We start from the raw sequence: 23,304 nt of genomic DNA, 5'->3' as shown, positions 1-23,304 counted from the left end.
ATGTGTGTGTGTGGCTGGCTTGTGTCTGTCCCATCTGGAGCGTGTGTGTTTATTTGCCTTTTTTTTCCTGCCGATTCTTCTTCCTATTCTTTTCCTTCCTCTGAACGTCCCCACTCTGTCCCCAGCTCCACAGGCCCCACTCCCCTTCTTTTGACTGGGGAGCACTTCAGGATCCATCTTGCCCTCATTGTGACTCCACCATAGGAGCTGACTGTTTTTTCTCTTGGTTCTAACACAGCATTACTTTTTCTCTCAGTGGACATTCCTTAAGCTAATCCCTTTCTGAGGCCAGCGCGTCATCCCAGGTCCGCTCCCTGTCCTGAGTCTTCACACAAGTGCCTTCCCTCCCCCTCCCCTGGTGTCCTGGTTCGTCTCCTTGAGGCCCTGAGCCAGACGCGAGTGTGCGAAGCACCACGGCCCCTGGCCAGGCAGCAGACACTCAGGGGCGGTGAACATCTGGACTCTGGGGCTTCCTCCTACCACTTGCCATTTTAGTTCTCCTTCTTTCAGGAATCCAGCTGGGCAACTTGGTGTGTTGGGAAACAGCTGCCCAGGCTTCCTGGCAGTATACTTGCAGTAGTATATTTACTGTTAGTCATAGTAATACATTAAATAGTATACTTAATAAGACCTTAGGGCCCACCCAAAGAGGGGTTGACTTAAGTACTTTTCTAGACCATGAAGGTGCCAGCACTTCTCGGGGACCAGGCTTCTGACTGCACTTTAGGGCTGTGGCCTCCCCTGATGCCTCACCTTCTGAAGAAGAGATCTCATTAAATGACACCCAGATGCCCTCTTCCCGCTTGGTACACCCCCTTTGGACTGACCTACCGTCTAACCGTTACAAAGTATGTACAAGCTGGTCTGTAGTTTAAGGCTTTGCCCCAGAAGAGAGACCCTGAAGAGAGAGAGAAAGTCGAACTCTGACTTGATGATGAGATAATAGCCTTGGGGTCTATCTTCTACCACATAACAGTCAGCTGGAGTTGAGGAAGCATTGGACCCCCGGTGGAGTTCTGCAGTGTGGGGTAACAGATGGGAAAAGCATGGTCTTTGGAGTCAGGACGTACTTGGATTTGGAGCCCAGCTTCGTCATCCATGGGCAAATAAACCTCCTGATCCACAGTGTCCTCATCTGTAAAATGAGGGTGATACTATATCCTGCGCCACGTAGATGTAAGGATAAACAAATAGTATTTGTAGAACTCCTAGTAGGTGCTCACGAGTGGTTGCTGTTAGTACTACCAATCACCACGTACTCTTGGTGGAGCCTGAATCCTGTTTCAAGGAAGATGCCGACACCTCCCTCCCAAGGACAGTCTGAGGGGAGCTTTGCGCCCGTGCCAGCCCTCTGCGCCGGAGGAGGATGCATGGGAGGGTAGAGAGCTGATGGGCTGAGGGGGGGCCCCTGGGGCACAGTGTCCTTCAAGCACTGCCCTGGGCAGAGGGTGTGGGCAGGCGGCCCAGGCCAGCAGAGGGGCCTTTGCGTTGGCTTTGACGGTTAAAACTAACACCTTCCTTTCTCTCCCATGCTTTCTCCTCCGGCCAGGAGCGGAAGGTACATGCCCTTTCTGCCGTCTTCGCTTCTTAGCGCTTTTGAGTTGTGTGTGTGTGTATTCTTCCATCCTCCCTGTGGGAAATAGGTTTTCTGCGTGGGTGGGGCTATAGCTGGGAGAGTGGGCTTTGCGGGGCAGTGGGGGAGCCTCTGGGCCTTACCCCCTCCCTCCCTCCCTCCCTCCCTCTCTTGCAGGTTTTCATAGAGCTGAATCACATTAAAAAGTGCAATACAGTTCGAGGCGTCTTTGTCCTGGAGGAATTTGGTAATTACACTATTTTGCTCTTAGGTCTGGACTCACATGGCAGTAACTCAAACCTCGGAGCTCCAGAGGAGGGACTAGAGACAGAGAAGAAGAGCCTCTGCAGAGAGGTCAGGAGAAGCAGGAGTGATAGGGAGGAAGAGGGAGTCCTGACCTGAGAGAAGGGAGGAGAAGGGAAAGCTAGTCGGTCGGTGGCTGCCTGAGAGTGGCCCGAAGAGCAGTGGCTTAGACGCCGGGCTTAGAGACGAGCGCTGGTAGTGAAGAGGCTCCTCGAAGCAGCGCCACCTTCCCTTGTTTGGCCAGCTGGTGGGGCAGAGCAGACGAGCCATTCCCTAGCTCTGCTGTGTTCATGTTGCCTGCCTCGGTCCCTCTAGCAGCCCAGTGCTCTGTCCAGCCACCCTGGGGCCACGCCAGGGTCCATCGAGCCTCTGGGCTGCAGGAGGGCGTGCGGCGGTGCAGGCAGGCTCACTCTAGGGGGCAGCCAAGCCTAGTGGCCTCAGAGGCAGAGGGCAGTGGTAGCTGGAAGCCGGGAGCTAGGCTCCCCCCCCAGCCAAGCGCTGACTGAGTGGTGTCTGGGTTCTCACCCTGGGGCTTTGAGTTCCTGCTGTGTTTGTGCTTCATTCTTTCGTGCCCCTCATCGCTGCTATGAAAACCTTCGTTCTCCAGCAGGTAAAGTGACCTCGCCGTGCTGCCTCTCCCCAGGCCCCTGCCTTGGGCCCTGCGGTGGGTGGGCAGGCTCCCTTCGCCCAAGCCAGCTGCTCGCATCACCAACTTGTCTCTTCCCTTCTCTCCCCACCCTCTTCCTTCCCGACCTCCTCCACCCTCGCGCTGGCTCATTGGTTCCGAGTTTTCTCCCGTGTGCTCCTTTCTCTCTTCTGCCAGAGAGACGTTTGGGGGAGTCTTCCAACTCAGGAGAAGGACCTGGGCTCATTGCTCTACCTTTGATGAGTTTATTCCCTGTTAACCCTGGGGCCCCCTGAATTCTACCTCCCAGGGTCAGAAGAAGGTGTGGCCAACTCTCATCCTACCTTTTCTGGCCCCCAGGGGATGCCACGCCCCCTGCTCCCAGTCTCCAGGGGCCATGATGATGGCTGAGGCTGGGGTTGCCTCCTTCCTCTGGCCAAGCAGAACCCCTGCATGGCTGGGGCAGGGGTGACTCTTAGTCTCGCATTCCGGGCTGTGGACACGTGTGTATTTTGCCTGATGCTCCCTGTCACCTCCCTCCCCGGGTGCTGTACTCACCTGTCTCTTCTGCTCGGTGTGTCTGCTCCAGAGCCCTCTGACGCTCTCCCTCACACAGGCAGGCCTGGGCCTCTCCTGCCATCAGGGAAGGAAACTTCCAAGTCTGGTGGGTTTAGTATCATGCCATTTCTTCATCCAGCCTCAGGACCCTCAGTGCAGGGGCTGGGAGTACAGGGGACGTGTTTAACTTGACCAGAGCATGGGGCTGGTGACAGGGGTGAGTTCTCGGGTGTCTCAGCAAGGTGAGGCACAGGCTAGAGGCAGTGCTTTCCTCCCAGCCAAAACCTGGGAATATCAGCTGTGGTCCTCGGGCCCTGGATGGTAGCAGCGACCAGGCTGGTGAGAGACTAGCCTGCTCCTGTGCTGGGGCTCTCAAAGTCGGTAGAGTCATGGCCATGGAGGCAGGAGCCACTGCAGACCTCAGATGTCAGGCTGAGGAGTCGGGGCCAGTGTCCTCTCACCCGGCCGGCCGGGGCTGAGTGAGGCCCACAGGGGAAGGGGACCCTGGTGCCGGGCGCTGCCGCCTGGGGGAGTGTGGCGCTATTGCTCTTAGTTTTGAACTTTCTGTTTTGTCTCTTGCCCGTCCGGTTTTAGTTCCTGAAATTAAAGAAGTGGTGAGCCACAAGTACAAGACACCAATGGTGAGTGTGCCGACAGGCCAGTCTGCGAAGGGCTCCCCGGGGGCGTTCCAGCAGGAGTGGGGTGGGCTTCTGAGAGCACAGGGTGAGGGGCAGTTAAGAATGGTTGAGAAGAGAATTTAGTCTAGATGCCAGAGATTCAGCTGGAGCTGAAGCAGGTCTTCAGCCTGGCAGAGGCACACATGCTGATCCCCTCCCACGGGCCAGCTCTGGGGCCTCGCTTGGGGCTCTTTAGTCTGGAGGCCTGAGCCCAGAGTTAGGGCAGGAGTTTCCCAGTTGGCAGATCTCCACGTGTGAAGACGTAGGAATCTGCGTGACGTTGATCTGGCTGGTTTTCTCTCCTCCAGGCCCACGAGATCTGCTACTCTGTGTTGTGTCTCTTCTCATATGTGGCTGCTGTCCGTAGCAGTGAGGAAGATCTCAGAACCCCACCCCGGCCCGTCTCTAGCTGATGGAGAGGGGTTAAGGCTGCCCCAGCCCGGGGACCGTCCCTTGCCTCTCGCTGTTCCCAAGTGCACGATGCTGCTGTGACTGCGAAGTGGGTGATGCGTGTGTATTCTCTGCAAGCCCCCTCGCTGAGGCTTAGATGGGTCCCAGTTCTGTGTGTCTCAGTGTCTTAGTGTGTCTCACAGGGCTGAGCTAGTCTCTTCCAGCTTCTTCCTCTCCACCCCCAAAAGACCATCCTCCTGTCCCCTCGGGGCTCAAAAGTACGCGTGTGTCTGTCTGTTGGGCCAATGGCTTCTAAGAACTCGGAGTACAGGCAAGTGCGAGCCCGCTATTACGTGTCATTGAGACATTCGTGTTGTAGTTTCTCATCCTTGACATTATAACCTTCCAGAGCAGGACTTGGGCTCTCCGTCCTCTGTGATCCGGCACCACTGGGTGCCTGGAGCAGTCCCACTGTGGGGAGTTGAGGGAGGCTTGAGGCTTGTCCCCCCAGACGAGGGGTGGGTGGGGAAAGGAAGGGGGGAGTCAAGGGGCAGCAGAGCGAGTGGCAACCTCCCTGCTCCCTTAGTTCCTCCCTGGAACTTCCAGGCAGTTCCCAAGCTGGCAGCGACTGCCCACGGGCACAGGCCTGGCTGCTGCTACCACGGCCTCCACCACTGCAGTGGGGCTGCACTGACCGGCTGCTGTTTGCTGAGCAGCAGTTCCCTTGTGGTCTGCCTGGCCTTCGGCAGGGGAGAGCAAAATGACTGGGGCTGTGAGAGTCCCGGGGACCACAGGCTGCCACGCCCAGGAACCTGGTGGTGTGGGGAGAGGCCGAGTTCAGTATCCACCTCTGTGTCTGCGGGTGGCATCGCAGCACTGGCTGCCAGAGGGAGAGGAAGCCTGGGAGTGGGCAAGAGATGACTGTAAATATTTCAGCTCCACATTATTTATAGAAAATGTACAGATGTGTGAATGTGAAATAAAGGTCCTTAACTCCCCTTGGGCTCCTGGCTGCCATGCGTTAAATGACGCCTCCTCTTGGGCTGAGGAGGGCTGACCCTGGACTCGAAAAAGGCACCTTTGGCCTAAGGAATCAGGGAGGTGAGATCATGCCCATACAATCTGGTGTGCTGAAGGCCCCGCTTCCCACCCCTCTGGCCCAGTGGAGCTCACCAGCTTCCTGTGCGCTCAGAGAGGCCCCCATGGGAGGGGCCTTCCCAGGGCCCCATCAGAGGGTTGCTGTGCTATGAGTTGGTCGCTAGAGGGAGCAGCCGAACAGGGCTTGACACCTAAGCAGAGATTAATTTAGTAGTAAAGGAAAAACCGAGGCCCGGGCTCTCAGCTCCGGGTGCCCCTTACAGGTGTGCTCCAGAGAGGTTTTGTGACTCGGCCAGAGCCTCCCACGGGGCCTGGAGCCCAGGGCTCTGGGCTCTTGGCCAGGAGTGTCTTGGGTTGGGTAGAACTCCGAGAAGCAACCTTGGACCAGCCTTCATGGAACTTCTTTCTATGCCATGGAGAAACCACTCCCTGGGCAGGAAGGACCCTTTTCACTCTATCAATCAATCAATCAGGGCACCTCTGAGAGCTGCTGGCTTCCTCCTCCCAAAAGCAAACTGGTGATGGGATTTTGGCGCCCCACGGGGGAAGGAAGAGCAGAGGAGTCGGGCCCTGGCCCCTACACCTTCCTGGTTCCCAGTGCCTTGTCTAGACAGGATCACTCTTCCTGTGTGATATGGGTGTGAATGGGCAGTGGGCTTTTTGCCCACCGGGACCCCAAAGCAGCTGGTCACTTTCACTCCAGGCCCTTACGGGCACAGAACCACACTGATACTAGCACTGCCCCCCATGCAGGCTGCTGTGACCATGGGTCACCAGGACAAAGACGGGAGAGCCTGGGGGTGCTGGCTCTTTTGCTAATAATACACTTTCCTCTGTCACAGCTCCTCGGTTTCCTCATTTGAAGGTGGGGAGGACTGAGGTTCCTTCTAGTATTAATGTTTTATGAACTTAGGATCCCACAATGGTCCTCCTTTAATTCATCTAGGAGAAAGAATACCTGCCTTCAGTTTGCTCTCAAGATCAAGTAAAATTTCCCGTGCTTTTTCTGAAAACAAGCGTCTTGGACAAGAAGAGTCAGTTCTCTGTGATTGCACCGATCTTTTATTGCCCTCATACACTGAGAAAACACGGCAGGCCAGAGAGGCCTGTCCCCAGCCACCATTCCTGAGCCCGCACACTTTTCGCCCCAAGGATCTGAGGAGCTTCCAGATGGAGCTCTGACAGGTTAGCCTGTGCGGAGTGCCCCCCATGCCTGCTCGTCATAACTACACTGCCCTACTGGGGCTCCCCCAGCCCAGCTCCAACACACACACTTGCACACACATCCAACAGCAGAAGGTGGCTTGTCCAACTTCCTTCCAGGCTCCTGGTACATGGGTTGGCTCCAGTTGCACCTGTGACACAGGCTCCCTTGTGAATGAGCAGGACTGAAATCCTACTAAGAGCCACCTGCACCCCCATTTCCTGCTGGCTGCCCCTGGACCAAGGGCCAGGGCTCAGCCTTTGATTTGGGCCCTGGGTATCAGGGTGATGTGGAGTACATACCTGGCCATCCCCAGGAAGCCAGCCTGGTCACTGAGGCACTGCAGGAGAGGAGGCCATGCCATGCATGTGTTGAACCTCCCAGCACTACATGTGTTCCCCCCACCCCACCCCCAGCCTTCGGGAAGGCTCAGGCAAGCAGCTCTGGCAACAAAGTCCAGAAGCCAACACCACCTGGACATGACAGGGTCATTGCTCTTTCAGCCAGAGCGGCTGCTTGGGCCAGGACAGCAAAGCGAAAGCCCAGAGTCCCAGCTGGCACCCGGCCTTTGCCGCCACCCCAGGCCCTAGCCCAGCGGGCTCCTCACCTCGCACTTCCAGGCGGCACTCACACTGTGCCTCGCCTTGCAAGTTGGTGGCCCTGCAGACATAGACACCCCCGTCGAAGGGGCGAGGCTTCCTAATCTCCAAGGTCAACACTCCCTGCTTGCTGAACATGCGGAAGCGGGCGTCTTTGCCCAGGTCCAGGCCATTCTTGAACCAGGAAATTTTGGGCTGTAGATGGGAAGGAGGGAGATCTCTCAGGTTGAGAGAGGACCTGGCAGGAACTTAGGCAGACTAGGCACTTGTGTTTCTACTCGGGGGTTCCCACTGGAGTCCCAAACTATGCCCAAGGCCGAGTATGAACAGGGAGCCAATGAGGAATGCCAAGGCCCTGTTCAGAGAGGGCCCTGATACCCAAAAGTGGAGAGAAAACGGGGGGACAGGCTGGGGGGAGGACTGCTTGAGGCGGGGGCCTACGAGCCAGGTCTCCTGGGTCAGCCTGGATCAGGGCCCAAAGCTCCCTACCTTGGGGCTACCCCGGACAGCACAGCAGAGGGTAGCATTGTAGCCGGCAATGACCGAACGGTTCACCAGGGGGCGGGTGAAGCTTGGGGCCTCAGAGAAGTCCAGGGCCTTGTAGTTGGGTGGCTCATACGTGATGCCTGTTGGTGACAGAACTTGGTACCAAGAGGGCCACACCTAGCCAGGCTCGCCCCCCTGCCCCAGCCCCCGCCCGCGGGGGGTGGGAGTGAAGGTACAGCACCTGGTCTGGGGATAAAGACAGGCTCCTTGGTGGTGGCGGCTCTGTCACTGGGCCCCACCATGTTATGGCTGAAGACCCGGAAGTAGTAGCCATTACCGGTGATGAGCTCTGACACCACACAGTGGGTGGGGCGGTAATGCTCCAAGACGGTGAACCACTCCTGGGGTGTGGAGGAAAGGTAGGGGGTTCTCTGGGGCAGGCCCTACTTCCTGCCAGGGGCCTCTCTTGGGTACCCCTGGGGTCAGCACCTTCCCTGTGGAGGGAACCAGTCTAAGGATACCGGGGAGGGGCAGCTGGGGCCCAGGTCTGCCTGGACCCAGAGAGGGTGCGTGCGGGGGGCCCAGGCCCCTGGGCTCACCATGCTCTTCTTGTCAGCTTTCTGAACCGTGTAGCCCCAGAGCTCTGTGTTGCCGTCATCTTGGGGTGGCTTCCACTCCAGAGCCACATTGAAACCCCATGCCTCAGTGACCCGGATATCCTGGGGAGGACCTGGCTTGTCTGCAGGAGACAGACCCAGTGGGAAGCCCAAACCTCCTGACATCGCCTGAGTGTGAGTAGGGGACGCCAGGCTCCAGGGGCCCCCTCGCCCCTGCCAGGACCTGGCCTGCCATCTTCTGCAGGGGCCCTGGGCATCCCAGAGGAGGGGCCCCAGGCCTGGAAGACGAGAAGCTCCAGGTTGAGCCCTGGGCCCTGGCAGTCCAGCTCAGGGACTGAAAATGCTCGGACTCAGAGGGAAGCCCCAACGCCACGTACCAACGACCTGCAGGACCAGCTCGGCCTTGTCCTCCATGCTCTCGATGCGCAGAGTCACCCGGTAGGTGCCCGAGTGGGCGAGGTGTGCGGCCCGGATGAACAGGATGGTGTCCGTGGGGCTGTTGCGGACGCTCACCTCCTCGCCTGCCAGTGGCTGTCCCTCTTTGGTCCAGGTCACCTGAGGCCGGGGCTTGCCCTGTGCGGGAGGACAGCTCGCTCCCAAGCCTGGCTCTCCCTATCGGCCACTGCCCCAGCCTCGCTGAGACATCTGTCTGCTGGGCGTGGACAACACACGCATGGGGCGGGGGGAGGGCAGGGAAGGGGGCCAGCCCTACCTGGAAAGGAATGAGGAGGTTCACGGGCTCTCCAACCTTCTTCTGGATGGTCTGGCGAAGATGTCTGGGTAGCTGGAGCCGTGGCCGCTCTGTGGGTACGAGTGAGGGGCTCGGCGGGGGCCCCCACAGCCGCAGGCCCAAGGAGCGCCACAGCGCCCTCCGCTGGAGGCAGGGCCTGGAGAGCCGCAACTAGGAAACATGCCGCCTGCCGGGCCCTCCTCTCCTTTAGCTCCCCAACCCCAGCCCCAAAGCTCCTGCTTCCACCCGAGCCTCTCCACCCTGCTACAACAGGCAGGGATCAGAGAGAGTGAGGAACTTATCTGAGGTCACACAGCTAGCCAGTCGCAGGCCAGGATGCGAACTAGGCTTTTCGACTCCATGCCCCCTGCTGTTTCCATCCCAGTTTGCTGCCTCTTTCCACTCTGAGAACCAATCCTTAAAGGACTGACTCTTTGTTGGCAAAATAATGGAAAGTGGATCTCACATGGGCCAATCTGACAAGCGACCTCACTGCTCAGTCTTTAACACATGGACAATACCTACCTGTTGGAGCTCAGAGACCCACAAAACAGAGCTCGAAGGTGATGGTACAATGACATACATTTTCCCTGGTCCAGAACTGGGGGTTGACATGGAAAACCAAGAGGGAGGCCCTCTCTGCACATCTGGCCTGTGGCACAGGTATAGGCACCGACCCCCTCCTGTCCCTGCCCAGCATTTATCCCCTCCAAGTAGGGTCTCCCTGACTGCCCCCACCTCCACTGGACCCCAGGGGCCAGGGTGCCAGTGGCAGGTCTCATCCCTGCACGAGGAGCACTCACGCAGTATCTCCTGCACCGTCACAGGCTCCGTGGTGGTGCCAGGGGCTCCAGGCCCCGCCACATTGTGAGCCCGCACGCGGAAGAGCAGCCGAGCCCCCGTGGGCAGGTCCTTCACCAGCAACGATGTGTGCTCGGTCAGCCCCTGAAGGGCAGCCACCCACTCCGAGCCTGGGGGCGGGGGTGGGGATGAAGAGGCAAGGCCATGGGCAGTGTCCGCATCCTGCCGCCCACATCCCTGGTGGCTGACTGGGGCCTCCACTGCAGACAGGGGCCCTGCAGGGTGACAGGGACCTGGCCTGGCCTGGAGGGCAGTTCAGAGAAGGGTGCTGGGAGGCGGAGGGCCCAGGGCTGGGCTGCACTCACAGCCATCCTGGCAGTACTCCACGCTGTAGCCGTCGAGGCCTCCAGCTCCCATGCGCTCTGGGGGCCTCCACTTGAGGGAGACGGTGGTGTCAGAGACATCCTCCACCGCCAGGTGGCTGGGTTCACTGGGGGGGCCTGGGCAGAGGGGAGGCCAGAGAGGGGTCTGAGCGAGTCTGCACCAGCCAGGGCAGCTGAAGGATCACAATCCAGGGAAATCCTCCCCCTTCGACTGGCTTTCAAGCACTTTGAGAAATATTTCAGCTCCATTAAAAGACATGTCTCTAGACAGGCTTACAAACACACACACACCCAAGCAGCATCAGCGATTACAGAAGAGATCTAAACAGGAAAAGATGCCCCAAAACAACGCCAACATGCTTAGAAAGAGCCACTTTTGTCAGGTGGTGTAGGAAATTCTTTAAATGTAATTTAAGAAAAAACTGGCCTAAAACATGGAAATTTCCTGACCCTGTATGAGTAACTGAGTTGACTAAGAGCTAAGAAAACCGGAAGTCACTTCCTAAAGAGAGGCCTGGCCTCTTCTCCCCACAGGCACCCTCTTCCTGCCATCTCACCACACTGTGCCCCCCTCCCTGTGTCTGCCCCACCACAGACAGCCACCCTCCTCCCCCCGAGACTCACATGTCCCGACAGGGACAGGTGTCCTCGAGAGTGCCACACCCTCGGTGTCTGTTCTACCTTCTCAACCTCCATTATACAGATGTGCAAACTGAGGCACAGGGGAAGACGATGACTCCAGATATCCCTCCTGGGGATGAAAGAGCTGGCTCTGCAAACCCCATCTCTGATTCCTGGTCCAGGGCCCTTTCCGAGGGACCCAACTGCCCTCACCCTCTTCCCTGGTTAACAAATGCTGGCTGAAGGGAGTGGGGAAGAGGGAACAATGATTTACTGAGCTGCTGTATGCCAGATGCTCCACCTGCATGACCTCATTTCATCCTATGAAGTAGATATTGTCATTATCCCCATTTTATAGATGTGGAAAGTGAGGCTGCAGAGGTCTTTCAGCTCCACCCCCTGCCAGCTGGTGACCTTGAGAAAGTCATCTAACTTCTCAGAGCCTCACTTTCTTCACCTGTGAAATGAAGGTGATTAAAGGACACCACGGGTGTAAGCGCCACCGACACAGTAGCTGCTATTACTGGGGCCCCTGAACAGGAGGGCGTGGGGCGGGGCAGGCAGGGCAGGCTCACCAACAGGCATGAACGGCTGGGAGGCGGGGCTTGGCCTGGACATGCCCACTGCGTTGACGGCGTAGACCCGCATCTCGTAGACCACGCCCTCGATCATGCCCCGCGCTTCGTGACTCAGCTCCCGCAGCAGGTCGAAGTTCAGCCGCATCCACCGGTAGCTCTTCTTCTTCTTGCGCTCCAGGATGTAGCCTGGCGAGGGGAGGTGGGAGCTCTGGTCTAGAGCGCAGGCACCCCCGCACCCCCTGCCCTCGGCTATGTCCCCTGTGCCTTCGGCTCACCTAGGACTGGCTGCCCGCCATCGTAGGCAGGGGGCTCCCACCGCACCGTGCAGGAGTCCTCGCCCACGTTGCTGATATTGGGGGCCGCCGGAGCATCCGGCACATCTGGGGACAGGGGACCCACATCAGCCCTGCCCGGCCGAGGCCAACGTTGCCCATCCCCACAGCACCCCAACCAACAGGCCTCCCCCACCGCCCCCAGAGCCTAAAACGATCTTTCCAGAATGCGGTTCTGATCACATCACCAGCCTGCAAACAACCTGTTACGGCTCTGCACTGCCCATATTCACTGGTCCTAGCCCCAGCCCCCTCTACGGATCTAAGAATGTGGCCCACAGTGTTTGTTTAGAGACTAAATGAGTGCATGGATGGGTCCTCCCTGGTTGCTCCTGTGGCTTCCCCACCTGGACCCCTGCCTCACCGATGACCTTGACTGTGAGGTTGACCTGGTCCTCGCCCACGGGGTTCTGCACCGTGACAACATAGACGCCCTCGTCTTCCTTCTCTGCTCCCTCAACGGTGAAGATGCTGCGGTCCTTGGTGGTCTCCACTCGGACCCGGCCCTCGGTCTCACACAGCAGCTGGCGGGGGAGTAGGAGTTGGGGGGAAGGACCCAAGTCAGAACCCAGGGGCTTCTGCAGCCTCTGCAACAGCTGACAGCCCTGAGATGGGAACGGAGCTCAGCGCTGGGTCTGCTGGGGAGACACAGCCTGCGTGGAAACTGCACCCATGTGAGCATCTAATCCAAGACCCTTTCCTTACCACCTGCCATGGGCACGACACCAGGGCAAGGGTCACAGGTTCTAGCTCTAGCTCTGTCATGGAACTTTAGACAATGGCCTGTCCGCTCCATGCCTCAGTTTTCCTATCTGCTGAATGGGAATAACGTGACCTCACAGAGCTATTGCGAGGATCCTGAAAGGAACCAGCAGTGAGTGGAGGATGAGAAGCTGACCTGATTGGTGCCCCTGCAGCTACTCCTATTGAAAAGTGCCAGGGACCCCACTCCCTTGCTGGGAAGAAGCACAAAGTCAAGGTCAGCTCAGGAAGACAAGAGCCAGGGAGTGTCCCCAGTCAGGAGGACTTCCTGGCAATGTTGAAGGTGTGAACGTGTGTCTGTCTGGGGCATGAAGGCCCCGTGGAGACCCTACCAGGGGCAGGAGCACAACTCCTGCCAGATGTGGCACCTTCACAGACACCTCACCTGAGGGTGGATACCACATGGGCAGAAAATGGCTAAGGGCAAATGAGCCACCTTCAGCCTCACTCACCTTCTTGTCAAATACCCACTCATCACTGGCACCTGAATCCCCTGATGCATCGAGGGCTGGCCCTGCTGGGACCTTATTCCTCTGGGAACAGAGCAGGAAGGAAGGAGTGAGGGGAGAGGGTCTGGCTCAGCCTGGAGGGAACCCCTGCCAAGCAACCCCTACCACTGTCCCTCCTTTGCCCACCTCCCCGACCTCTCAGCCTGCTGAGCCTCTGTGCCCCTAGTCAGCGGCCAGGGCGTGTACATGTGGGGTGGGGAGCAGGTCCCAGCATACACTAGTCCCATGCACCCATTTTACAGGTGGGGAAGTGGGGGAGGGATCCACAGTACCTTTGTGATGGTCTTCTGCCAAATCACAGTAGGAGCAGGGTCCCCGGAGATAGGAACATCCAGGCGTAGCTTGTTCCCAGCCACCACCACAATGGTATCCGGCACACGACCTGGGCAGTCCAGGTGGATCTTGGGAGGTTCTGGCAGAGAGATGGCACAGGTCAGCGAAAGAAGAAGGGGCCTAAGGCCTATGAAAGAGGGGAAAGCTAGAAGGAGCACATGCCCCTGGCTGTTTTGTTTTTATTCTACTGAGGTATAGTTTGCACACACTAAAATGCCAAGACTTGAACATACAGCTTGATGAGTTTTGACAAATGTATACACCCTGTGTAACCACCACCCAGTCAAGATCTAAAACATTTCCATCTCCCCAGGAAGTTTCCAGGGAGGTTCATAACATCAGGTCACGTAGCGTAGCATTTCTCAACTTGTGTTTGGGAATGTCTTCCTAGAAAAAAAAATTTTCCATGGACAAACAATTTGGAAACCCGAGGTTAAACAAAGTTAAGCAGGATTTTTTAGAGCATTTGACATGCTAATGCACCTTCTGAATCAACAAGAGGTTCCCAAACTTATTTCACCATGGAACCCTTGTAAAATGGAGTATCATATTAAGTGAACCCTGTTTAGAAAGCCCTGACCTACAGCATGCCTCAGCCTGGACTGTTCTCCTGAAATTAGGATCCTACACAGTTTAATCTAAAAGCAGGAAAGGTACTTGTAAAAGCAGAAGATTTAATAATAAAATCTCACCTCTGTGATGTCATTTGAAAGCTCACACACACCATGTCAGATCATTGTTCCTACCATCCCATAGGGGAGCCACTTCAGGATCCCCATTTTAGAGGTGAGGAAACTGAGGCTCAGAGAGACTGCAGGTGGCCCGTGGTTGTGAGTGGCAGAGCTGGGGCTGGGCCTCAGAGTCCCCACTCCCGGTTCCTTTCTTCCCTCTGCTTGTGAGTGGAAGGGAGACACGGGCAGGGCGTGGGACGCAGCACGCAGGGGCCCAAGACTCACCCTGCCTAGGCACGAAGTCAATCTTGACCTCTGCAAGAGATGCAAGAGCAAGTGGCACCAGGGTGAAGGCAGGGCCCAGTGGCAGGGGCCCCCATGCCCCTCAGCACCCGCTCACCCATGAAGTGGAGCTTGGCAGACAGGTTACAGGCGAAGCCTTCTGGCACAAAGCTGTAGTCCGCCTCGTCTGCGGGCGTGACGTCGTCTATGGTCAGTCTGTGGACCCTGCAGGGCGGTGATGGCTCAAGGGACCCTGCTGGGCCATGCACCCCTGGCCTCACCGGACACCCCAGCCAGGGCTCCAGGGGGCCCTCACCCCACCCTAGCTCAGTGGTGTTCTAAAGTGCTCTCTTCCTCCGTGTTTGAATTTTTCAGCTCCCTTGCATGCTTTCAGAGGTAAGCAGTGTAGATGTGTCCCCTCGGCTGGGCCACTGGAGACTGGGCAGGGGCTGGTCTCATTAGTCTCCGTGAACTTGGGCCCAGATGCTCGGGGCATGAGTAAGGGAGTGGGAGAGAGTGAGGGCCCCTGGCCAGAGCCATCCTCCGAGGCCTCCTACTCTACCCTGGTCACGAGTTGGCGGGGGTGGGGGGGCGGGTAGCTCCCAGCCTGTCTGTATCTCTCACTGCTTCGTCTTTGTCTCTGTCTCCCTCCTTCTCTGTCTCCAGTGGACTCTTCTTCTCTGTATGCGTCTGCCTCTCCATACTTCTGTCTGTATCTTTCTTTCTATTTGTCTCTGTCCTGATTCTGTGTATCTGTCTCTCTGTTCATCTGCTTCTCCCTCTGTCTCTCAATCTCAGTCTGACTTTCTTTGTCTCTAGTTCAGTCCCAGTCCTGTCTCTAAGTGTCTGTCTCTTTCTGTTTATCTCCATCCATCTGTCTGTCTTTGTCACCATCTTCTTCTCTCTCTGTGTCTCTATCTCAGTCTCTCTCTCTCTCTCTCTGTGTCTCTCCCTCTGTCTCTGTCAGTCTCTGTTTCTCTCTGTCTCTCTGTGTGTCTGTCTCTGGCACACCCTGCACACTCACCGCCCGATGTGGGACACCTTTATGCGGCTGTCAGGCACCAGCTCCTTCCCGTTCTTCAGCCACACGCCCCGCACGTTCTCATCCGACACCTCACACTTGAACACGGCCTGGTCCTTTGAGCCTACCGTCAAGTCCGCGATGCTCTGGTACACCTCCAGCTTTTTCTCTGGGGGACATAGGGCAGAGCCAGTGAGCTGGGGAGGGTGTGTGTGGGCGTGGATCCCTGTGGAGATCCCTCGGGCTTGTGAAAACACATGAGTGCAATGCACGTGTGCCTGTGACGGTGCCATGTACAAAAGGAATCTCATGTGTGCCGGGGTGGGTGACACTAACCAGGCCCATCTGAACCTCCAAATACCCTCCAGGTGGTCACCTCAGCATCCCCATTTTATGGATGAGAAAGGTGAGGCCTGAGGTGTCACAGTTACTTGTCCAAGGCCATGCAGGCCTCGATCCCGGGTTTGCCCAATTCTCCTACATGGCTGGGGGGCTAGTGCTGAGGGGGCCTCCCAGGGCCTCACCCTGAACGATGAGTTCAGCCAGAGCCTGGCCCCCACTCGTGCGCAGTGCGTAGTGCCCGGCATCCTCCAGCGTTGCCTCGTTGATGATCAGGTGGTGTCTCTGGCCGTCCTTCTTGAATCGGTATTTGAAGGTCTCCTCCCGGGTCAGTTCCATCCCGTCCTTCAGCCTGGCCAGAGGGTGGGCAGTAGGTGCCAGGGCCTCCTCTGGGGATGCCCCCAGGTCCCTGGCCCCGCCCCGAGCCCCCCGCCTCTGGCACTCACCATTTGACCTGGGCCCCCTCCTCAGACACTTCACACTCAAACTCCACTCGCTGTCCCACCATCACCAGCTGGTCCTCCAGGGGACATGTGATCAGCACGGGGGGCTCTGCCAAGCAGAGAGAGCATGATGGATGGGCCGCTCTGTGGCCCCCCTCCCCTCTCAGGGTCTCAGGACGCCAGGCCCACCTTTGACAAAGAGCTCGGTGCTGCACTTCTCACTGCCCACCACGCACTGGTAAGCCGCGTCATCCGCCAGCGAGCACTGGCTGATGGTCAGCGTGCGCTTGGCGCCGACGGACTCGAAGATGTACCTGGGCGGGGCCGGGGTGTGGGCAGGAGAGCCATGGACGCACCTCCTGGGCTCTGGGCCCCCCCTCAAACTGCCGTCGGGACCCCCGTGCCCACACCCCAAGCCTTCCAGGAGCCTTACTTGCTGTGGAGCAGAAGGGGCCATTGGAGCGTCCCGATGGGAGGAGCGAGACCGAGAGAAAATGAGCAGGGAACAGAGCCGGGAAGAAACAGAAAGGTGGGGAGTTAGACCCAGAGAGACAGGGATCCAGAGCTGGCCAGAGAGCATGGGCGGAGGGAGAGGCAGGGAGAGCACGGCCGGGGAGCAGCCCCCCAGGGCCCCTCCTCACCCTGCAGTGTCCCCGGGTCCCACTCCCACCCGCACCTGCCGCTCATCTGGATCTCCTGTCCGTTCTTAAGCCACTTGACCTCGGCGTCGGGGTCGGCCAGCTCCACGGTCAGCCGGATCTTGTGGCCCTTGCTCACCTGGTAGGCCGGCTGCAGCTTCTTCTGAAAGGCTGAGCGCTTCCACTCCTCAGCCCCCTGCTCCCGGGGCCGCCCAGCGAGGAGGGCGAGGTCCTGCCCCTCTCCTCCTCCTGCCTCCCCACGTCTCTCTCTGTGCCTCCGCTGTGACTCTGTCTCTGTACCCCTGTCTGTCACCTCCTTGTCTCTTGTCTTCCTGTCTTCCTTGGAGTCCTCTTCACCTGCTCAGCTCAGGGATAGGGTCCAGGGCTTTCCAAAAGGACAGAAGCTTGGCAGGAGAATGGGTGATGGAACAAACGGGCCTTCTCCTCCTCTCCACTGTTTTACCAACAACCCCCGGTTTTATGCCCTCCTGCCAGGCGCCTCTGTTGTCCCAGCTCAGTTTCCAGGGCTCCTTGTCAACCCCTTGATGGGGAAGGGCTGGCCTGAGCCCTCTCCTCGGACCCGCCTGGGGGCGAGGGGCGCTAACCTACACCCACCTGTTCTGTTTGCCTGTGAGGAAGATTAACCAGGCTCTTCTCTTCGCGGGTCGGGGGTCTGTGGGCTAAACTGGCTTCCTCCCCTTTTTTGGGTGTTGGGAGAATTAAGCAGGCTTTTTTTTCCCCAAGCCGGGTAGGCAAGGAAGAGGCCGCCTGGCTTTGGCTGGGGGAGGAGGGCTGGCCCGGGCTCCGTCCTCTTCCTGTGGCGTCTCTGGGCTAACTTGGCCCTTTTCTTTTTCTGTGCAGCAAGGTGCCTGCCTGGGCCCTCCCGCTTTTTCCCCACACGAGGGGGGATTCACCTGGACTCTCCTTTCCTGAGCGTCTCTGGGCCACGCTGGACGCAGCTCTTTTACCGTGGGCACGTGCGTGTGCGTACACGTACGCGCGTGCGTGCACGCGCGCGCCTCTGCGCAGGCGCTCACCTCGCCCTCTCCTCTCCCTGGGAGGGGTGTCTCACCTGTGCTCTTCTTCTCCTCCCGCTTCATGCCTTTGAGCCTCTTGAGCATGCCTCGCAGGTCGGTGATGCCGTGCTGGAAGGCGATGCGCTCATACTCTGACGGGGGTGCCTGCCGCAGGATCTCCCACACATCCTCCTCCGCGGGGGCCTCCAGCCTCGAGTCCCTGTGTCACACGGTCCACGTGGCGAGGCTTCAGGGCAGTCCCCATGGCCAAGACAAAACTGCAGCCCCCTCTCCTCCCCTCCCAAGCGGAAGCTGCCCCTGCCCCTCTGCCTCTTCCCTTCTGGTGGGACAGCTCGAGCTGGAGTGGGTACTGGGCCAGTGCTGGGGCTCAAGGGGGCTTAAGGCTTCAGTATGGGGGGGGCGCTGGGACTGGGAGGTGCTCCTGGCTGAAGTAGGGGTGACAGGTGCAGAGCTTCATGGGGCACTCACCGCGGGGTCCGGAAGCTGCTGCTCCAGGTGGGGAAGAAAAGCAGTGGACATATTAGAGGTGTAACAGAGAAGAACAAACCTGACTCCATATTGGATCTATTCCTTTAGCTCAAGCCCTTGTACTGTGTTGCCTGTTCTTGGTCATGCTGGCTCTGCACCTTTGTAAAAGAATGTTGCCTATGGCCCAAACTATATATGATAGCCCATTCTCAAGGCTTTGCCTCCCAGGCTTGACCTTTAAAGGTATATAGCACTTTTCATTTGTATAGAGATAAAAAATTACAGAACAGAAAATAACATTTGTGTTGTTGGAGGTTTACAGGAACATTGTGACCAGACCTACATGGCCGGCTGCAAGAACAAAGGATTCCACCAAGAAGTCTGCAATAACCAGCCACACTCCCTCCCCTTTTAGTAGAAAAGAAGCCTGAATCCTAACTTGGGGAAGATGGTACTTTGGGACACTAGTCCACCATCTTCTCGGTTTGCTGGCTTTCCCAATAAAATCGCTAGTCCTTGCCCCAACACCTTGTCTCTCAATTTATTGGCCTGTCGTGTGGCAAGCAGTCTGAGCTTGGACTTGGTAACGAAGGAATGGGCCATCCCTCCATGGACCACAGCCCGTGGGTCCTCACCTCCACCCTCTTCCCTGCACTTATACCTCTCCGTTTACAGGGCACATGTGGCCTTGTTTATTCCTCCTGAGCTCCGGCAGGTGGGTATCAGGAGAACCTGAGGCTCAGAGACTCTCCCCAGTCAGTAGGGATCCTCACCCAGGTCAATCTGATCCCCAGCCCTGTCATCTGTCATCCGCCCTGGTGGGGATGGCTACAGAGTCCTGCCAGTGCCCTGCTGCCCCAAAGCACTTAACCCCCATGCCCATTTTCTGGGCTGCAGCAGCATCGGCCATACTGCAGGGTCCAGGAGAGGGAGGGACAGGACACTGAGGACACAACTCAATTGCACTGGGCTAGGTGGGCAATTCCTGAGGCTTTGGAGCCTTCTCCCAGCTTCTGGGTCCCCAGAGCCTATTGAGATGAGCTATCGCAGACTCAAGTGTAGGAGGTCATGGGAACAGTGTGAGGATGTTAGTTCACAGGATGTAACTTCTGCTGAGCCCTCTGACTCTTCGCAACACCTGGATTGTCCCATTTGACAGGCAAGGAAACCAGCTCAGAGAGGTGCGGTGACCTGCTCAGAGCCACACGGCTGGAAAACCATGGTGCCAGAATTTGAAACTGGGCCACGTCACCTGCTCTGAGAGCTGCTACCCAGGGGCTCACCTCTTCCTCAGCAGCGAGCTGAAGTCCAGAGTCCCAGCATCCTCATGGCCGTCACTATGGAGAGGAACCCCCATAAGGCCACAGTTGAGCCATAGAAGGGGTTTGGGAGCAGGGGGTGGGGTTGTGGTGGGGGGATGGACGTGAGAGGAAGGGACACTGGCTGAACGGCTTCTCCCTATCTATCTCAGACCCCCGGGGTCTATGTACAGGTGGGTAGGAAGGGGTACCTGATTCGCCGACCTCCTCCAGCCAGGCTCCTGTGGGGGTTAGACTCAGTTTCTCACCTGCCCAGGGGAGCTTACTCTCTTCCATCCCCATCCTCTTCATCCTGGCCCTCCACATCACCCCAAGCCCTGACCCCCATATCACCCCCTGTCCTGGTCCCCCCACATTACCCCTGGCCCGAACCCCAAGGGGCCTCAGACCCCAGCACCGGCCTCCCCCAGGCCCTGACGAGAGGTGGCCACTCACGTGCGGCGGAAAGCTGATCGGAGGTCCACGTCTCCAGGGCCGATGGCCTCTGGGTTCAAAGACGGGGATGAGTCAGGGGAGGAGGCTTCAGAGGGGACGATCCCAGAAGCCCCGCCCTGGGATCTCCTGGTGTTGCAGACCTGCCCATCCATGACCCCTTGACAGTGGGCATCTGCCCCAGGACCCCATCTTCTCAGCCTTTCCCAGCCAGGGTCAAGGTACCAGGGACGTGGGGCAGTTTATCGTTCCCAGTACATTTGAGGTGGTTCATCTCCCGCCCATCTCTCAACTTACCCTTCACCTGTTCACCTGTGCCAGGATCCCAGACACCAAGATGACTAAGACCCCAGACGAGATCTGGGCTCAAGCCCCACCCCAACCCTGGAAGCCTCGATGGGTTTCTTTCAGTATTGGGCATGTGGTCAGTGGTTGCATGGCCAGGGCTCAGCATCCTCCTTAGTATTGGGAAGTGGAGGCAGGTATGGGGACAGGACCCATGGGGAGCCCAAACCCAGAACTGATACCAGAGGGTCCCTTACCATGGACAGTGAGGTTGAAGTTGCAGCTGTCAAATTTGTCCTTGGTGGACACCTCACAGCGGTAGCCACCAGCAAAGGTGGCCTGGGCATCTGTGATGTGTATCTCAAACAGGTAGACCTGTGGAGGTGAGGTGTCAAGGGAGACTGGAAGCGAGGAGATGAGGCCCTTCACCCCTAAAGGAGACTGTGGGTGGTTAAGGGCCACCGACCTTCTCACCCCTCAGGGCTTAAATTAATCCATACAGTTTTGTATAAATAGAAAAAGGTGCCCCTTCTCAAGATACATTGACTGCCATCTGCTGGCACAGGGTGGTGATACAATATAAATCAAGGGTGGCTACAAGGCACATGGCATTCACTTAAGATGAGGCACTTTGGGGAATCCCCTGGTGGTCCAGTGGTTAGGACTCCACGCTTTCACTGCAGTGGGCCCAGGTTTGATCCCTGGCTGGGGAACTAAGATCCTGCAATCCACGTGGTTCGGCCAAAAAAAAAAAAGAGGCACTTTTGTTCAGTGCACAGCCCACACAACTGTACATGTCTACCCTGCCCTGCCAGAAGCCCCCTTGCCTGGGCTGGGACTGTGGAAGAGTGGGAGGAGCAAAGGCTGAGAGTCAAAGCACAGGTTCTAGGCCTGGCTCTGAGTGACCTGGGACCAGCAACAATAAACTCTCAAGCTTTGGTTTCCTTGTCTGTATTGTGGAGAATTGTTATGGTTGATCATTGAGGGTCCCTTGAGCTCTGACACCCATCCATCTGGGGCCTTTACACCCTCACTGACTGGTGCCCCCCAAGCCTTATTTATGCCCCCTTGAGACTATCATGCCCTCCGAGCCCCCTACGTCCCACAGGTCCCCTGTGCCTCCCCATAACCCTCCTCTGAGCCTCCCCATGCTCCCTGTGTGCCCCTGGCCCCCCAACCAGCTTCCCAGGCTCCCCATGACCTTCTGTGCTCCTCCTCTGTGCCTCAAGTCTCATGGTGCCCCCTGCCTCTCTGTGCCCCCCATGCCTTCCAGGGGCTCTCCAGGTCCCCTTTCCATGCATCCCCGTGACCCCCGTGCCCCGCAGGCCCCACCTTGCTGGTCCGATCGTAGCTGTCGTGCAGCTGCAGGTGTTGCCCCACCTTGCTGCTCAGGTCCACCCACTTGCCCTTGAACCATTTGACTACAGGTGGTTTCAGGAGGCTAGCCCCTGCCACGCGAGCTGAGAAGGTGATGCTGCCACCTGCAGGAGAGGGGTGACAATCGGGGATGCCCTGCTGCCTCCCTCCCCACTTCACCCTGGGTGCAGCAGCCCTGCACTCACCCGCGGTCACCTCGCCATCCTGTGGCCTCATCACAAAGAGGCCGATGGGATCGTCAGGGACACTGGGTCCATCGGGGGCTGCTGAGCTTGACCCTGTGGACAGAGGCCTTTGAGACCTGCCCTGGGACACCCCCATCCACTGACCCAGCCTCCCTGACCCGCCCCTCTCACCTTCAGGCCTCGGGGAGCCTCCTTCCACTTCAGTGGCCGAGGCCAGGGCTTCTCCGGGGGCTCCAGGAGCCTCAGCAGGGGCGGGGGCAGGGCCTGGCAAAGGCTCTGCCTTCCCTGGAGGGGATCAGATGGGGGGTCGTGTAGCAGCTTCTAACCAGAGACCCCCTCTTCTTGTCCCTGGTCCTTCCCGCCTTTGCAGTGTGTACAAAGGTTCATTCAGCCTGCCTCTCACCTTCTCCTCGCCCTCACTGGCCGTCTGTGCCCACATTCCAGGGGCTCAGCCTGAACATCCCTCCTCTCCTTCCCCAGGCTCTGGTCTTGGTCCAGCCCCCCAGGCTGGGCTGGGTCTCCCTCCACACCCATAAGCTCATGGGGCTTCCCTGCCAGCACACACAGCCCACCAAATTTCCATCTGCGTGGGCATGTCCAGTGGGAAGGCAGGTTATGTCTTATTCATCTCTGAACTTCCCCCACCTCCGTAACGGCCGAGACAGGCCAGGGAGCCACGTGGGGACACTCAGAAAGGTCTTGCTACAGAAAACAGGAAAAGGCCATTGCTGGCTGAGGGCACAGCCGAAGCAAAGTTAAGAAAGTGAGAAAACATCTCCTGCACTCTGGTCGAAGGAGAGGTGGTGGGGCTGCCCCTGCTCCCAGTAGCTCCAACTTCAGGGAAGGCTGCCCAAGGTCTTACCTGCTTCTAAGACCTTGAGGTCAAACTTGACCTTGGAGGAGCCAGCGATGACTGCATAGGACCCCTGGTCGGCAGAGCCCACGTCCCTCACTGTCAGCGTGTGCCGCGTGCCCTCGGCTACCAGGCCATACTTGTCACTGGCACTGATGTCACTGCCTGCCCGCTGCCAGCGCACCTTCACTCCTGCCCGCTCTGTCTCGGCCTCGAACACGGCAGGGCTGCCTGTGGCCACCTCCACTGACCGTGGCTTCTTGCTGAAGGCAGAAACTGAGGGGCAAATGGAATCTGCAGGGGCCCCTGGCTTGCCCATGCACACCACCCCTATAGTGCTTCTTATTAAATACGACGATAAGCGCTTTAATGCATCACCTCGTTTAATGCTCCAATGGCTCTATGAGGTAGGTGCAGTTATTATGTCCATTTCTCAGATGAGGACTCTGAGGCTCAGAGAGGTTAAGTGACTTACCCAAGATCACACAGCCAGTAGGTAGGAGAGCCAGGCCTGTGGTCCAACCTCCATACAAGAATTTTGCTAGGTGTGTCCCTGGATACCCCACCCTCTCAGCCTGTGGAAGCCCATCCCCCTTTCGCCCCACCAGCTGGGGCACTTGGCAAGGGACCAGTACTCTGCCTACTTGGACGTGGCTAAATTTGTCCTCTAAGGGCTTCAGGCTGAGAATCGGCAACCGAGATAAGCCTGGCCTGGGAGGGAGCTGGGGCTGGGGGGATGATCCCTGACATGGACAACCTTGGTAAGGGCACAGGC

The 23,304-nt window shown here is 58.0% G+C and overlaps 2 protein-coding genes across 51 annotated transcripts in view; one reads left to right on the top strand and one right to left on the bottom strand.

Moving 5' to 3' along the window:
* The window catches only part of MADD (MAP kinase activating death domain), a 40,135-nt gene extending 35,011 nt beyond the window's left edge, over nt 1-5,124 (top strand). For 31 of the 50 annotated variants that reach the window (XM_089914125.1, XM_022592050.2, XM_089914128.1 and 28 more), the window contains 3 exons: nt 1,751-1,820; nt 3,654-3,700; nt 4,045-5,124. In XM_089914125.1, coding sequence (XP_089770251.1) covers nt 1,751-1,820; nt 3,654-3,700; nt 4,045-4,149 — 222 coding nt within the window. In that variant the 3' untranslated portion in view covers nt 4,150-5,124. Of the gene's footprint in view, nt 1-1,750; nt 1,821-1,844; nt 1,928-3,653; nt 3,701-4,044 lie in introns of all 50 variants that reach the window. The other 19 variants (XM_089914142.1, XM_089914141.1, XM_022592051.2 and 16 more) reach the window with 2 other exon arrangements.
* A 237-nt stretch (nt 5,125-5,361) lies between these two features.
* On the bottom strand, nt 5,362-22,873 carry MYBPC3 (myosin binding protein C3). Its single transcript, XM_089914167.1, has 29 exons — nt 22,539-22,873; nt 21,447-21,961; nt 20,372-20,489; nt 19,833-19,881; nt 19,589-19,618; nt 19,362-19,415; nt 18,079-18,099; nt 17,646-17,809; nt 16,612-16,744; nt 16,369-16,371; nt 16,125-16,249; nt 15,939-16,044; nt 15,678-15,844; nt 15,157-15,322; nt 14,251-14,357; nt 14,136-14,165; nt 13,119-13,258; nt 12,790-12,870; nt 11,940-12,099; nt 11,519-11,623; nt 11,241-11,429; nt 10,027-10,161; nt 9,664-9,831; nt 8,843-8,931; nt 8,508-8,703; nt 8,113-8,252; nt 7,755-7,914; nt 7,517-7,653; nt 5,362-7,222 (listed from the first exon to the last, which is right to left on the bottom strand). The coding sequence occupies exons 1-29, from the start codon at nt 22,846-22,848 to the stop codon at nt 6,917-6,919; spliced, it is 4,104 nt and encodes a 1,367-aa protein (XP_089770293.1). The 5' UTR covers nt 22,849-22,873; the 3' UTR covers nt 5,362-6,916.
* Nucleotides 22,874-23,304: the final 431 nt, after the last annotated feature.

This window comes from Delphinapterus leucas, chromosome 7 (genome assembly GCF_059928025.1).
Source record: "Delphinapterus leucas isolate spDelLeu-1000000601 "Yukka" chromosome 7, BTC_Dleu_Yukka2, whole genome shotgun sequence".
Lineage (NCBI taxonomy): Eukaryota > Metazoa > Chordata > Mammalia > Artiodactyla > Monodontidae > Delphinapterus > Delphinapterus leucas.
This window is presented reverse-complemented; position numbering and strand designations above follow the sequence as displayed.